We start from the raw sequence: 14,813 nt of genomic DNA, 5'->3' as shown, positions 1-14,813 counted from the left end.
CTTTTCATCTGGTAAATGAATTTCATTCATTCGGAGTCTTTTACGGTTCCTAAAGTGTTAATGTGTTGCGGAATGAAAATTGATTTGTATTCATTTTATGACAAAACCAACTTTGTTCATCAATGACTTGGTGTCTTTTACATAAGTCACACATTCATTAGTCACAGAGCATCAATAAAACTAGAGTTTATATGCCCCATATTTTTCAATTTGGAGTAAACAGGTTTCATAAGCTTGGTGAATTTTCTAGGACAAAATGCCAGATATTTTTAGAAAGCATGTGAACTGGTATATTTTATGTTTTCAAATAAATCTGAGGAAGATTTGATGCTCCTCTGCTATTGGAACGCAGTAGTTTGCATTTTTTAAGTCAATCAAGGCCATGCACATGCCTCGTTTGATCAATGTAAGTGCTTGTTCAAATGTTTCCATTCAAAATGATGATACGGGATATAAGAGTTCAACTGTTTCAAGTTTAAGATCATGCGATATTCACCATTTTTCTTTGGTCTGAGAAATATGTGTTATATTGAAAACATGATGTGTTTTGATGGACAGGGTCTACATAAAAAGAATCATCTAGCTCAATTTGACAATGTTTAACCATGTCTAAAATGTTGAGGTCACTAGTCAACTTTTCCCATTTATGTACATAATGTTTTATTCTACCAGCAAACACACAAGTGTCAGCACTCATGCACCTGTTTTACTGTTTGGGATTCTTTTTGCTTGATCCCCGTCTGGGGAAGTTTTTTGGCTCCTGGTATGAGCGTTCTTGGAATCCATATGGATGGTATCTACCAGTCAATGTGTCTCTGTATGCACCCCTGCCTCTGCCTCGGAACCTTGGTCCTAGCGGGTAAAGCCTGCCTCGATAAACGCCACGGTAGTTGCGGTTAATTTTATTAGAGATCTTGGAAGTGTCTTCAATCTCTTTTGACGTTTTACTGACATCATCCCCGAATAACTAACTTGTGAAGAGCAGAGTGTTATTGCACATGTGGGCATATTCTTCTTTTAACTTAGGCTTCGCTATGTCACGCCTAGCCCATTGAATTTGACGGTTTGCTTGTCCAAGTAGAGCAAGACTGTGAGTCACTTCTTTATATTAAGAAACAATTGTCAACGAGTTCCTTGAATTTGGATTTTCAGTTTCCATCTTAGACATGTTGTCTACTGTCTTGACAAGGATAGTTGCTGCTTTGACAATGGAAGTTTTAATGTACAGGAGTCTACGATCATTAGATTTTGCAGTAGAGTACATAGCGTAAAACACTAATTAATTCATTTTCACTGTGACAAACTTCGTCACATTTCCCCTGGCCTGGGTTTTTTCTAAAACACCACCATGCTTATCGACCCTGAAGGCTGGTAATGAATTCCTTCATTTCTCTACGCATCAATTTCATATCAATGTTAGTTTCATCCGGGGTTTTGGTGAACCCGCTATTTCAGAAGAGGGTTTTGGTGAACCGTCTTTTTTAGAGGAAGACGCAATGACCTTTCCCTTCGTGGAGGATGACGTAGCTTTCTTATTTTCATCCTTCGCACTATCACCCGTACATGCCGAAGTGGATGTGGTAACCTTCCATGGGAAAGTAGCTTTATTATCCATATTAGCTACGATGCGTAAATCGATATACTAAATACGTTATTGTACAAGAAGCTGTGTATACACGCGTTGAAAATGATTGATAAAAACGTTGCAGTATGAGAAAAAGAACGATTAAAAAGGATTAAAAAATGGCGACGTCTACGCCATGCGTCGATAGTACACTGATGCGCATGCGCGGCGGGTGCAATCTCATTTAATGCCGAAGTAATTATGACGTTATAGAATTCTTTATCATACGTGTTTATGCATATAAATTGTAAGATATAATAAATTACCGTTCATGACGATTACAAAACGTCTGCGGGTAGAACAAAAACATGGTGAGTACATGTCAAAGATGGTCATCATTTCACAGCGATGAGTTTGTACACAATGTAAAACATGTATATATCAGAGCGAAAAACTATGATGCATTCAGTGCTTTTATTACTTCCCAGAGGGACCGTTTACATTCGAATGAATATGATTGCATAATCATAATTCCATTGATGTGCAGACAAAATATATTATGTTTGGTAGGTAAAAAGGGTCATTTCTGACAGGATTGTATGCTGAAGCATTATGAGTTGTATTTTTTGTATGTAAGATTAAATACCATTTGTGTTATTAAATAAAACAAGACATCAATTAACATCATGTTAACATATTGTATCAACGTGATATAATTGGAACATATAACGTGTCCTTTTGCTTACCCATAACACTCAGATGATTTAAATTGTATAACTTTAACAATTTGAATTTGTATACCACACATAGCATTATAATTTCGTGTCCCACACATAGCATTTTACTACTCTTAACAAAAATAATCAAGATTTAAGTTTAAAAAAACAACAAGCGTCTTGCTGTGTTTGTATTGTACAAATTATAGGTTCCGTTTCACAATATTAAATGCAATATTATTACATTTATTGGCGACAACAGAAAAAAATACAACACATAGCTTGTCAAATGTATATGCGCGGTTTAAGTTTTTTGCAAATAATACGTAATTTCCGTGCAAGATACTTCTAGCATTGGTGTATTTCACTATGATCGGGCTTTTGTCTTTGTTTGATTGAAATCGTTTAAGCATTAACGGAGAAATTATAAAAATGACTTTGGATGCGATGGTTTGTTTACAGTAAAATGTCCCACTCATACTGTCATAGCATAAAATGACACGTGGTACAGGCACCTTGTCAATAGGTCATGGTACTTTCTTGGAATGGAAAGACAAGGACTAACTTCATTCTAGCTCAAGAGCACACAAATCTGAATCTATACTACAGAATCGACCCAGGCACACTCATTGAATGAGTTTATCAACATATGTAGCCAATAAACTACAAACAACATATCGAGTCATAGTTTACCAGATTTCTTCAAACATTAATGTGCAGTTCAAGAAGTGATTATAAGTCCCTTTGTTGACGATGCTGTTTCAGCATCGTCTAAGTTACTATACCATACAAAAAATCTTTGCAATGGCGACCTATGTGAAAGACCGAGCCAGTCCGATTGAGATAACTCGATTTTTCTAATCGGAATACCTCGCAGCGAGGTCGATTAGCAGTCAAAACGGCCCCAGGTCAAAAAGGTCCCTAGTCAAAACGACCATGTTGATTATTTAACATGTATATCGTCTAATTAATACAATATTAAACAAAGTTCTTTGTTACAAGTTGGAGCCGTTTTGACCAACTTAAAAACTTTCTTTGGGGACGTTTTGACCAAAGTGGGGCCGTTTTAAACTCGTTTTGACTAGGGGCCGTTTTTGACCTGGGGCTAAATACTTAAATTACTATTCTGAAAATGATATGCCTATGACTGCTACTTCACTTGTGTGATCTCCTAAATTATGTAGTATGGTTATCCAAATTAAAATGCTGCATATTTATTATCTTTTCAGCAATGGTCAACAACATTGGTGGTCCAGGAACTTTTAATTACTTTTTGCCAACACTGAATGTTCCAATGATAAGTTGAACTTAAAGAAAATGGAAATACATGCAGGTAGGACCATTCATCAAGTGTCAACTATCACCTTTGTATCAGACAGGCTTATAAGATGCTTAATTTAGTAGGTATTTCACTGATTTATGTGATTGTTAATGTAGAACCAGTGTTTTAAGTAATAAATAAAATGTAACGTTAATAGTAAGTTTTATATCCATTTGGGATAATACATGTATTTGGTATTATTAACATTTGGATGAAGAATGTATTCAAGTGCTTGTTTATTTGACATCTGTATATGATTGTTTTGTTGAATAACATGAAGAAAATGTTGTAAAACTTTGAAAAGGCTTATTGAAGCCAAATAAAAATGAAAATACCAAATATTTTTATTTTAATAAATAAAAATGGTCAAAATTATTCATACACAATTTGCAATGATGCATAATTTTCTTCGACTGAAACTTTTTGAAGTTCTTATGTCTGCCTGAATTAAACTACTAGGCAAATATCAACTTCAAAGGAACAATGGTGTTATCTTTTCAGTGTTATGCTGATTACCTGTGCAGGAGGAATTTTCCTTGAAGTCGTAGACAGTGCTAAATATTTAGGTGTTTCCATTTCAGATGATCTTTCTTGGAACAAACATATTACCAACATTACAACGAATGCTAATAAATCTCTTGGTTTCATCCGCAGGAATATACAGACTAAAATGAAAACATCAGAGGAGTAGCCTATAAGACCTTAGTTAGACCCCAGTTAGAATATGCGTCCTCTGTCTGGAGTCCACATACCAAACAAAATAGTGACAAAATAGAAAAATGTACAACGTAGAGCAGTCCGCTGGGTGAAAAATGACTTCTCATTCTACAGCAGTGTTACCGGTATGCAGACTGAACTTGGCTGGCAGACTTTGAAGGACCGACGTGACCTCTCCCGACTGACCCTTTTTTACAAAATTGTGTATGGCTTGGTAGCCATTTCGCCGCCATCATATCTTGAGAGGCCTATGAGGATGACTCGTCATATGCACCCACTCTCATTCAGACAAGTCCATACATCAGCCAACCACTTTAAATATTCCTTCTTTCCTTACAACCATAGTTCTTTGGAACGGCCTACCAGCCTCAGTTGTACAGCAGGCAGACCTAGAGGGGTTCAAGCGTTGCCTTAGCCCCACTCTACTCCCCAGTCGTCCCTGAATGCACAAAACAGTGTTTTTAAACAACTTTTAACCTATAATATGTTTCTTCTTGTTTAACACTATCACACTTTTATCTTCACCTCACTTTCATTCTTTGAAGTCTCCCTTTCAATGCTTTTAAACCTTTTATTCTTGCACTGACACGCGCACCTGCCAATAGTACCCGCAAGGGGGTTCCGGCAGTATTGAAAGATAGATAGATAGATAGGAAAATGAAACCAGACAGATTATGGAATCAAATTCAAGCCAGAAACAAGCTAGGAATTTGCAGTCACCACGTGTTCTTGTTTACAGTCATGTGTTCAATGCTGCAACAACATTAATATTATAGCTGGCTCTAGACTCAACCTTATGCATCTTAAAATGATCTTTGAATGTGACGGTCTCAAGAACATTTTCATAATTAATAAATCTGACGGTCAGCCCAGTGTCACCAATATCAAGCGTCTTTTGGAGACACTTATTCCATCCTGTAGAAGTTCTACAAAAACTACCATGATAATCATGTACATGTATTTGTTTTGTTTATCATAATAAGTGTAATGTTATCACTAGTATCTGTTCTCATAGATAAATTGATAAATCTATTTACATTAAAACGTGTATGATTGAGTGATAAAATGTGCCTTGTTACTTAATTTTTAATGTTCTTATTTCCCTGAAACATTTTCAAGTCTTATTTATACAAGAACGCATTTCACGTGCAATTTCAAACTAGGTAAGCAAATCTTACTGCACTGATTAGATTACATGTCACACATGATATATGAGATGAATGTATGTTAAAATGTTTATGAGTTTATTATAGGCAGAGGCTTTTCCCCTATTTATCTATTTATAATAATTTTTAAACATTTAGCTCATCTTTATGCTCACATATAAAAATCTCAAATTCAGTATGGCGTTTCTGGGTAAAAGGGGGTACCCTTGATTATAAAGCAGGAACTTTTCGTTTTCACTGGTGACCCCCATTTGTTTGTTTATTTTTCATTCAAGCATATATCCATCCTCTTCAAAAGCATCGTCACACCAGTACTGTCAGTACTTTGATTAAGATTCTTATGGAAATGTTCGTATTCAATGGCTATTGTAATTACTATTTGTACTTCCATAAACAATATATGATTCTTTATACAAACTTACACTGGCTCAACATGTTCTTTATCCCCATTTACTACAGCACATTTTGGTTGTTTTATTATTTCATGCAAAACGTTGTAGCAAAATTGTTTTGTAAGCGAAATTTGCAGATTTGTAGCTGTTTGCTTATTTGGCAAAAAGCAGATAAATGAGAAGTTACAAGAACTTAAACTGCCCCCAAAACGTTCTAAAATCTTCATTCAAATAAAAACAGAATAAATAGAACAATAATTTAATGTTAGAAAGCACCATTAATGTATACAAAACTGTTACAGTATATAACATCGAGAAGATGAATTAAAAAGGTACAGCTATAAAACCTGTGATTCACTTTGAAAATTCTATTACACTATTCATGACTTATTTCATTCCAAGCAAATTATTAAAATCCCTGAGGTTGTCATAATATGTACATATAGTACATAAGCTACAAACAACATTTTGATTCATAGTTGAACAGATTTCTTGAAATAATAATATTCAGTTCAAGATTTATTTTCACATACTTAATAAGCTGTCTTTGCCGTATGGACCAGCCATACTCAGACTCAGGGGTATCAGGTGCCAGTATTGTTTGTACTTTAGTTGGCAATTTTTGAGATTGCAAAAACAGTAACCTGTCAGATCTACGAATGTGTGGAGATTTTGTCTCTTCTTCACTGGTTTCCGATACATGGGTATCTGAGTCCAAAACAGGGTGTCTTGCATCATCAGTACGTCCAGTGTGTTCTGTTTCCATGATATTTGCTTTTGCCACAATTTTTGGTATGCAAATAGAAGAGGAAAACGGAATGTTATCACTGAATAATCTTTTTACTGGAGCGCCAGACTGTAATTGCTCCTGATCACTTACAGCCATTCCATTCTTCTTCCTTTTTAATTTGGGTTCAAGAGATGCTGTTGAGTGCTTGTTATATTCGGCACTTCTGGTCCTACATCTAGTTATTCTCCTCTTAAAAGCATCCCAGTTTATTTCTGGGCTGTCGTTTGTTATGTCATCTGCACCTGATTGTGGAGCTTCACTTTCTGAAGCAGTGCTATAATGATCATTTATTGTCACTTCAACATCTTCTATCACACTCTGCACAGCTGTCCTGTCTCCGAGAAATTTCAGTGACCGGTACTTCCTTAGTCTATTCACCGTCTGATTATGTAATCTGTTTTCCTTGTTACATGGTTGAAGGTCTGATACCAGTGGAACTTTATGGGAAGCTATGCTGTGACGGCGGCGTCTTGTATGACGTTTCCCACAATCACTTGTACTAGCAGCAGAGTATCGAAACTGAGGGGAGACCTGTAACAAAAACACAAACAGTGTAAGAACTGTTAGAAAGAGAAACAAATATTTGCATCCCATACTAACCTTGTAGGGAAGAAATAACACAATAAGCCACAACAAGACAATCAGTTTTTTATAGACAAGAGGGCCAAGATGGCCATAGTTCGCTCACCTGAGAGGAGTCAGTTCATTCAATCTTTACCTAATGTCATACATGATCTAGATATTGACCAGACAAACATCCTGGTCAAGTTTCATCATTATTGAACCCAAAACTCTAGCGTAGGGAGTGTTTTTGTTTTTGTAAGATTTGAAATGGTGACCTATATTTTGAGTTGACTAAACATCAAACTTTGCTTACAAGGTTTTTGTATAATATAATGAAAATTTGGACAATCTAAGGGCAATAATTATGGCATTAATTATGTGATTTTGCTCATCATCAAACTTGAATGAGATCTTTCAGCAACTTTGATAAAGAATGCTTGAGAAATGTGAATGCTAGAGTGTTTACAAACCAAATGTGGACGGACGGACAGCGGACAAAGACCAATCCTAAAACCTCACCTGAGCAATCAGGTGAGCTAAAAAGTGTGTTTCACCGATCTGAGCCATTTTCCAACTTGTCCAAGAAATCAATAAAACAAATGTAAACACGATGATTAGGCAAAAAATATGACTTCTTTAGTGTTCGATCACAAGGTTTCTCTCTATATAGTCACATAAGGATAACTTCCCCACCCCCCTGGCAGCCATGTTTATTGACCCATCGGGACCATTTGCAAACTCATCTGAGATATATACAAGGCTATTGTCAAGCAATATGGTCCCCTACCGGCTACACCATTGTCAGCAATTCCACCATTTTCAGAATTTTTTTTTTGGTTGCCATAGCAGCCACAATTTTTGACGTAGGAACAAAATGAAATGATGTGCATAATGTCCATATTGCCATCTATCCATGTTGCAAAATTCATGAAAAAATATAAAGAACTTTTAAAGTTATCGCAGGATCCAGAAAAGTGTGACAGACAGACACACAGACAGACTCACAGACAGACGCACAGACAGACTCACAGACAGATGCACAGAGGGCAAACCACAAGACCCCTCCGGTGAAACCGGTAGGGGACAATAAAACAAATCTATTCACCAAGTTTCATGATGATTGGGCAAAAAAAGTGACTTCTAGAGTGTTCACAAGCTTTTTTAACTATATAAATATAAGAAAACTGCCCCCCCCCCCCCCCCTCCCCGGCAGCCATGTTATTCTAACTCAACTCTCGTATCAAGGAAACAAATGTTCTGACCAAATTTCATGGACCATTTTCGAACTCGTCCGAGAAATCAATAAAACCAATGTTTTGACCAACTTTCATGATGATTGGGCAAAAATTGTGACTTCCAGAGTGTTTACAAGGGTTCTCTATAGCCAAATAAGGAAAACTGCCCCGCCCACTGGCGGCCATGTTTTTCAACGGACCGGAACCACTTTTGAACTCAACCAACATATCATTAAGACAAACATTTTGACAAAGTTACATGAAGATTGGGAATGAAATGTGACTTCTACAGTGTTTACAAGTTTTTAATTTGTTTTTACCTAGTGACCTAGTTTTTTAACCGGCACGACCCAGTTTCGAACTTGACCGAGATTTCATTGGGACGAACGTTCTGACCAAGTTTCATGAAGATCAGACAATAAATGTGGCCTCTAGAGTGTTTACGAACAAATGTTAACGGATGGATGGACGGACGTACGACGGACAAAGACCAGTCACAAAAGCTCACCTCAGCAATCAGGTGAGCTTATAAAAAATAGGAGTTTTTTTTTTTCATTTAACACAAGGGATCGCAAAGAGCAGAATGAACAAAACAATTACATAGTTTGTCCATACCAATGGAATATTTATGTCATACACATTCTAAGCTTTACCTATTTGTCAACAATGACCTCTCCATCAAATGGCCCTGTTTGCCCTTGAGTTTTGTAAGTGATTGTAAACTATAAAGCCATGATGGGCCTTGAGCGCTTAAGTGAGTTGAAGGTACACCAATTGTCAAAAATATGACTTAGTGACTGATTTTTTTTTTATGCAATCTACCAATACTAAAACAGGACCTTTATAATCTCAAAAACAAAAAAATTCTTTATCAAGATTGAGTACAAGAGGCTTCAAGAGTGGTAATACGGTTTCTTTAAGATTTTACATGGGGACATAGTTTCTGACACACTTAATCAGGGTTCAAACTCGGCTTGGATATTGTCAATATATACATTCTGACCAAGTTTCATCGAGATCAGATGAAAAATGTGGCCTATAGAGTAGTATTAGGTAAGTAACCAGCACACTTCAAACCACATACAATGTCACACTGGATAAAATGTGGGCACTATGTGCTCAGGTGAACTTAAAACTAACCATGACTTGTGTGTAGTTTCTACTGTCAGACTCACTCAGATAAACTTAAGGCAGAGTAAATAGGATACGAGCTTTGCCATAGTGTCATCTTTGATAACTGGAATGCTGCCATATTGTTACCGTTCATTGAGACTTAACTAAAACATTGACATGTATGTCATGCACATGCAGACTTGAGCAAACCAAAATTATTAGAAAAGTAACTTTTCTGTAAAACAACAGTTGAAAGAGAAGATTGGAGACAGTGGGTGCCATTAAATTGCTTCAAATTCATTTTACAATTTTCAGAATCGCCAATTCCAGCAAACATCTTATCAATTGGATGTGCATTTATCACCCGAAAAACATAGATTTAACAAAGATTTAACAAGATACAAAATGCATTTTTTTTGGCAGTACAATATATATTCAACACATGTTCATGTTTCAAATTAGTGTTCGTGTGTCATATGAATAGAAATCGTTGCGGAAATTAAAATGGAATATATAGTGCCACACAAAAATAAGAATGAGCATTTTGTATCTAATTAAATTTATGTTACCAAACCACATCTAGCATTTACATTTTGGCTATTGCTATAAGAAACATTGATTGTTTATGTGTTAACGTTATATTTTTGAAATATTAGTTGATATTGAGTATTAATGTTACTTTAATAGAGATAAAATACAACATTCAAATTTTGTACAACATAATTCAGTTATCAAACAAATATCTTTACTAATAACATTATCGACATAACCATACAAGGCCACAATGTACATGAGTAACAAAAAAGGGACAGAAGTCCTGCATACCCAGGTAAGATGTTGTAAGTTCTCGACTGGCACAGTGTCAGCAGTAGGAGGGTGCCTGGCACACAACACAGGCGTTGGCACATTATGCTGGATATGCAGTGGAGATTCAAGGAACAATAGCGAGGGTTTCTTCTCCAGTATGGACTTTTTCTTCTTTCTGGGCATGCTTGTGACTACAGAATAATGTATACATGTATTAGCTATAAAAATACATGTGTACTTACCAATCCTGAATTTCTGTGGCATATGTTGGATTATATCAAACATCAGGATAATTGCATAACCAATAATTATATCAAGTATGAGTTTAAGATAAAACAATTACCATAGATCTTAAACTTACTTATCAAGCACTCTTTATTTGTGTGAAAATATTTGTCCAACAAAGTAAACATAACAATAGCTGTTATAAAGCAGAGTACTCGACTATTCTTTCACTTGTTATGCACAATTTACATCAGTTAATTTAAATGTTAACTAGTATAAATTATAATGACCACAACACATGTTAGAAATTAAATATATGTAGTAGTTAAGTAGTATATGAGAGACAAAAAATGTAAAACTTCAAACATAAAATGTTACCATTGCAAGAAACTAAATGTTGTTATTCATAGGTTTTTCGAAATAAAAAAGCTGAATGTAAATTAATTTGAAAGCCCTGTGCTCAAACTCAACTGCATCAGCCACCTACACATGAAATTACCTCCATCCCAATATAAATGAGCCTTGTTCTGAGAAAACTGGGCTTAATGCATGTGCATAAAGTGTCGTCCCAGATTAGCTTGTGCAGTCTGCACAGGCTAATCAGGGAAGACACTTACCGCTTTTATGGTATTTGTAGTTTCAAGGCAGTCCCTCCTTACCTAAAATTAAGTTTAGGTGGACAGTGTCGTCCCTAATCTGGGACGACACTTTACGCACATGCATTATGCCCAGTTTTCTCAGAACGCGACTGAAATTATCGAGCAAAAACCATGAACCTTGCAAGATGATCTACAACGCATGTGAGAAATTTCAATTGAAAATCCATGGTAGTAACAGAGTACTTGTTGCATGCAAAACAAACACATTAATTTCAATTTAAAAACAATACATAGTCTGACTTTCATACGGACAAAAGGGGGAATAATCCTATGTCAAGGCTGGTAAAAGGTATTGATCAGTGACCTCATGAAATCACCACAAGCACATGTGTAAGTACATGTAAAAATTACCTGCAAACACCTGTAGCAGAACAAAGGACATTAAAATGTTGCATGTTTAGTGGCAGTGATTTTTTTTGCTTTATATGTTACAGCCTGTGACTTTTTGATTAGGAAATAAAATGCAATAAACCATAAAATTGGGAAAAAAAACACATTATTTCCGGTTATATGATTATAAACAAGGGCTGTTTGTAAAACATGCATGCCCCCCATATGGGCTCTCCGTTGTAGTGACAGCCATTGTGTGCATATGTTTGTTGTCACTGTGACCTTGACCTTTGATTTAGTGACCTAAAATCAATAGGGGTCATCTGCCAGTCATGATCAATGTACCTATGAAGTTTCATGATCCTAGCCATAAGCGTTCTTGAGTTATAATCCGGAAACCATTTTACTATTTCGGGTCACCGTGAACTTGACCTTTGACCTAGTGACCTCAAAATCGATAGGGGTCATCTGCGAGTCATGATCAATGTACCTATGAAGTTTCATGATCCTAGGCATAAGCGTTGTTGAGTTATCATCCGGAAACCATTTTACTATTTCGGGTCACCTTGACCTTTGACCTAGTGACCTCAAAATCAATAGAGGTCATCTGCGAGTCATGATCAATGCACCTATGAAGTTTCATGATCGTAGCCATAAGCGTTCTTGAGTTATCATCCGGAAACCATTTTACTATTTCAGGTCACCGTGACCTTGACCTTTGATATAGTGACCTGAAAATCAATAGGGGTCAACTGCGAGTCATGATCAATGTACCTATCAAGTTTCATGATCCTAGGCATAAGCGTTCTTGAGTTATCATCCAGAAACCATTTTACTATTTCGGGTCACTGTGACCTTGACCTTTGACTTAGTGACCTAAAAACAATAGGGGTCATCTGCGAGACATGATCAATGTACCTATGAAGTTTCATGATCCTAGGCCCAAGCGTTCTTGAGTTATCATCCGGAAACCACCTGGTGGACGGACCGACAGACCGACCCACATGTGCAAAGCAATATACCCCCTCTTCTTCGAAGGGGGGCATAATAACAATACATGTACAGTACAGCCAACGCGGAACAAACATAATCCTTGGTCACGCCACGGCCAGAATGTAAGTACCCGGCGGCCACGTCATGTGTTTACGCTGCGTATCGTTGAGGAATCAGGCGTATCTCCGAGGATCGAGTTCATAGATATATACCTACATGTACATTTGTGTAGCGTAGAAACCTAGATTTACACTACTTTCATAGTTATTATTTTCACGTTTTAATAAGCGTATATGATTTTTATATGATGCTTTAAAGACTATTTATATAATATCAAGTCCTCAAACATATTCGACACGTAATGCGCCATAACAAATTATCGTTGAATTAATTACACACAACTGTAAATGTTTTGTCCGATTCTCAAATGAGCATTATTCAATTTGTAATCCGAAACAGTACGCTTCCGATTTGGAAATAAAATGCAATAGACCATGATGATATTGGGCAAAAATATACATTATTACCGGTAATATGTTTATAAATAACAATACATGTATACTGATTGCTTAATGCTTATAAGTGCATGTTTAAATGCTTTCTAAAGTTTGTATTATATAGTGCTAGAGAATTAAATTGCTGACAGTCCTTGTATTATAATCTCAATGAACCAATTATTGAGTAAAAACTTTATTGGAAAAGTTTGGCATATTTTGGGGGGAACTTTTAATGGCAAGATTTTTGGGAAACTATTACTTTTTACCACTGGGAAACAGTTTTGTTTGCTTTTGGCAAATGGGAAACAGCTTGTAAGAGGCTGTAATTTTGGGTGGAAAAAATCACTCACATGGCAGAATTCTTAATAGGATTTTAAAACTGGAGTCCTTTGACTCCTAACTTGGAAAAATAGGAGTGCCATTGAATATTTCACACGTCTTCAAATGATCAGCAAAAAAATCCATTTAAATAAAGAATGAATACATTAGGAATACCACTCATTTTATTCTTTATATTGTTACTTAGATAAAAAATTGTGTAGAAATTTATTTTTCAACAACTCTCACAAGGCAAGTGTGCATAAAAGTGCTTAATATATTATAATATTTACAAAGACACCCTACTTTTATACATCTACTATTTTCTAAACAAAACATTTTAAATACCTAGCAATCATATTTCCATTTGGAACAATAAAACCAGTTAAATACACAAGTCTTTGACAAATGACAACAGTGTTACCAGATCACATCAATTAAACCTATGCCTAAAAAAAAAATCAGCCAGTTGTTGGCAAGCATCAAAGACCCTTGACGTGAATCCATAGTTGGGGCCAGTTTCAAGGAAGTGCACATCAGCAAGTGGCCATTTCAAATACCATTAATCAAATATTTCATTACTGGAAGCATGCACATACTGTCAGATACAGCATCCTCCATAGAGGATGGAATGTGAGAAAACTATCAGACATTTTAGAAAAATTATTTCATTTGTTTATTTGGATTTTAAACAGATGTGAGGAAATAAATTGTGTTAGCTTGAATTTAGATAGGATGCTTTTCAGGTATTGTTTTTAGCTCTACTGGCCGAAGGCCTGAAGAGCTTATGTCATGGCGTGGTTTCCGTCATCCGTCCATGCGTTAGACTTTTTCTTGTTTACGCAATTAAGTCCACAGTTTTCATCCGATTCTTTTCAAATTTGTTCAGTGTCTTTATATTAATGAGGACTCGAACCCTATTGAAAATGGGTTACATCAGAGTAAAAACTCCAGAATTATCTTACCTTGAATTTGAGAAAATTGTGAAATAAGGCTTGTTTACGCAATAAAGTCCAGTTTTCATCCAATCATTTCCCAACTTGCACAGTGTCTTTATCTGAATGATAAGTCAAACCCTATGGAAAATGAGCAATATCGGAGTTATAAGTTATAAGTTATATCTCCCCTTGAATTTGAGAAAAAACATAAACATCTGTAACATTTTGCCATAACTTTTGCAATATTGAAGATAGCAACTTCATATTTGGCATGCATGTGTATCTCATGGAGCTGCACATTTTTAGCAGGCAAGGTCAAGGTCATCCTTCAAGGTCAAAAAAAATAATCAAAGCAGTGCAGAAGGGGACATAGTATTTCCGACAAACACATTTCTTGTTTGTTTACATATAAAGTTCTATGCTTTTGAAACTTCAACGGATGTTTTATATCATCAAGGGCCAGAACAC

At 35.9% G+C, this 14,813-nt stretch overlaps 1 protein-coding gene across 1 annotated transcript; it reads right to left on the bottom strand.

The window, feature by feature from the left end:
- Window positions 1-4,662: 4,662 nt before the first annotated feature.
- On the bottom strand, window positions 4,663-14,390 carry LOC127879324 (uncharacterized). Its single transcript, XM_052426103.1, has 4 exons — window positions 14,373-14,390; window positions 10,404-10,576; window positions 6,410-7,197; window positions 4,663-4,757 (listed from the first exon to the last, which is right to left on the bottom strand). Exons 2-4 carry the CDS (start codon window positions 10,566-10,568, stop codon window positions 4,730-4,732), a joined length of 981 nt encoding a protein of 326 aa, XP_052282063.1. The 5' UTR covers window positions 10,569-10,576; window positions 14,373-14,390; the 3' UTR covers window positions 4,663-4,729.
- Between the last annotated feature and the right edge of the window lie 423 nt (window positions 14,391-14,813).

The sequence above is a fragment of the Dreissena polymorpha genome, chromosome 4 (genome assembly GCF_020536995.1).
Source record: "Dreissena polymorpha isolate Duluth1 chromosome 4, UMN_Dpol_1.0, whole genome shotgun sequence".
Lineage (NCBI taxonomy): Eukaryota > Metazoa > Mollusca > Bivalvia > Myida > Dreissenidae > Dreissena > Dreissena polymorpha.
The sequence above is the reverse complement of the archived record's forward strand: the minus strand, read 5'-3'. Positions and strand labels throughout refer to the sequence as shown.

Excerpts from the sequence above, each read along its gene's own strand:
- LOC127879324 (XM_052426103.1), bottom strand. The coding sequence starts at position 10,568 with ATGCCCAGAAAGAAGAAAAAGTCCATACTGGAGAAGAAACCCTCGCTA. Across the intron at positions 7,198-10,403 it reads ACTTACAACATCTTACCTGG|GTCTCCCCTCAGTTTCGATA; the intron begins GTATGCAGGACT and ends TTTTTGTTACAG. Across the intron at positions 4,758-6,409 it reads CGGCAAAGACAGCTTATTAA|GGACGACTGGGGAGTAGAGT; the intron begins GTATGTGAAAAT and ends TTGTGCATTCAG.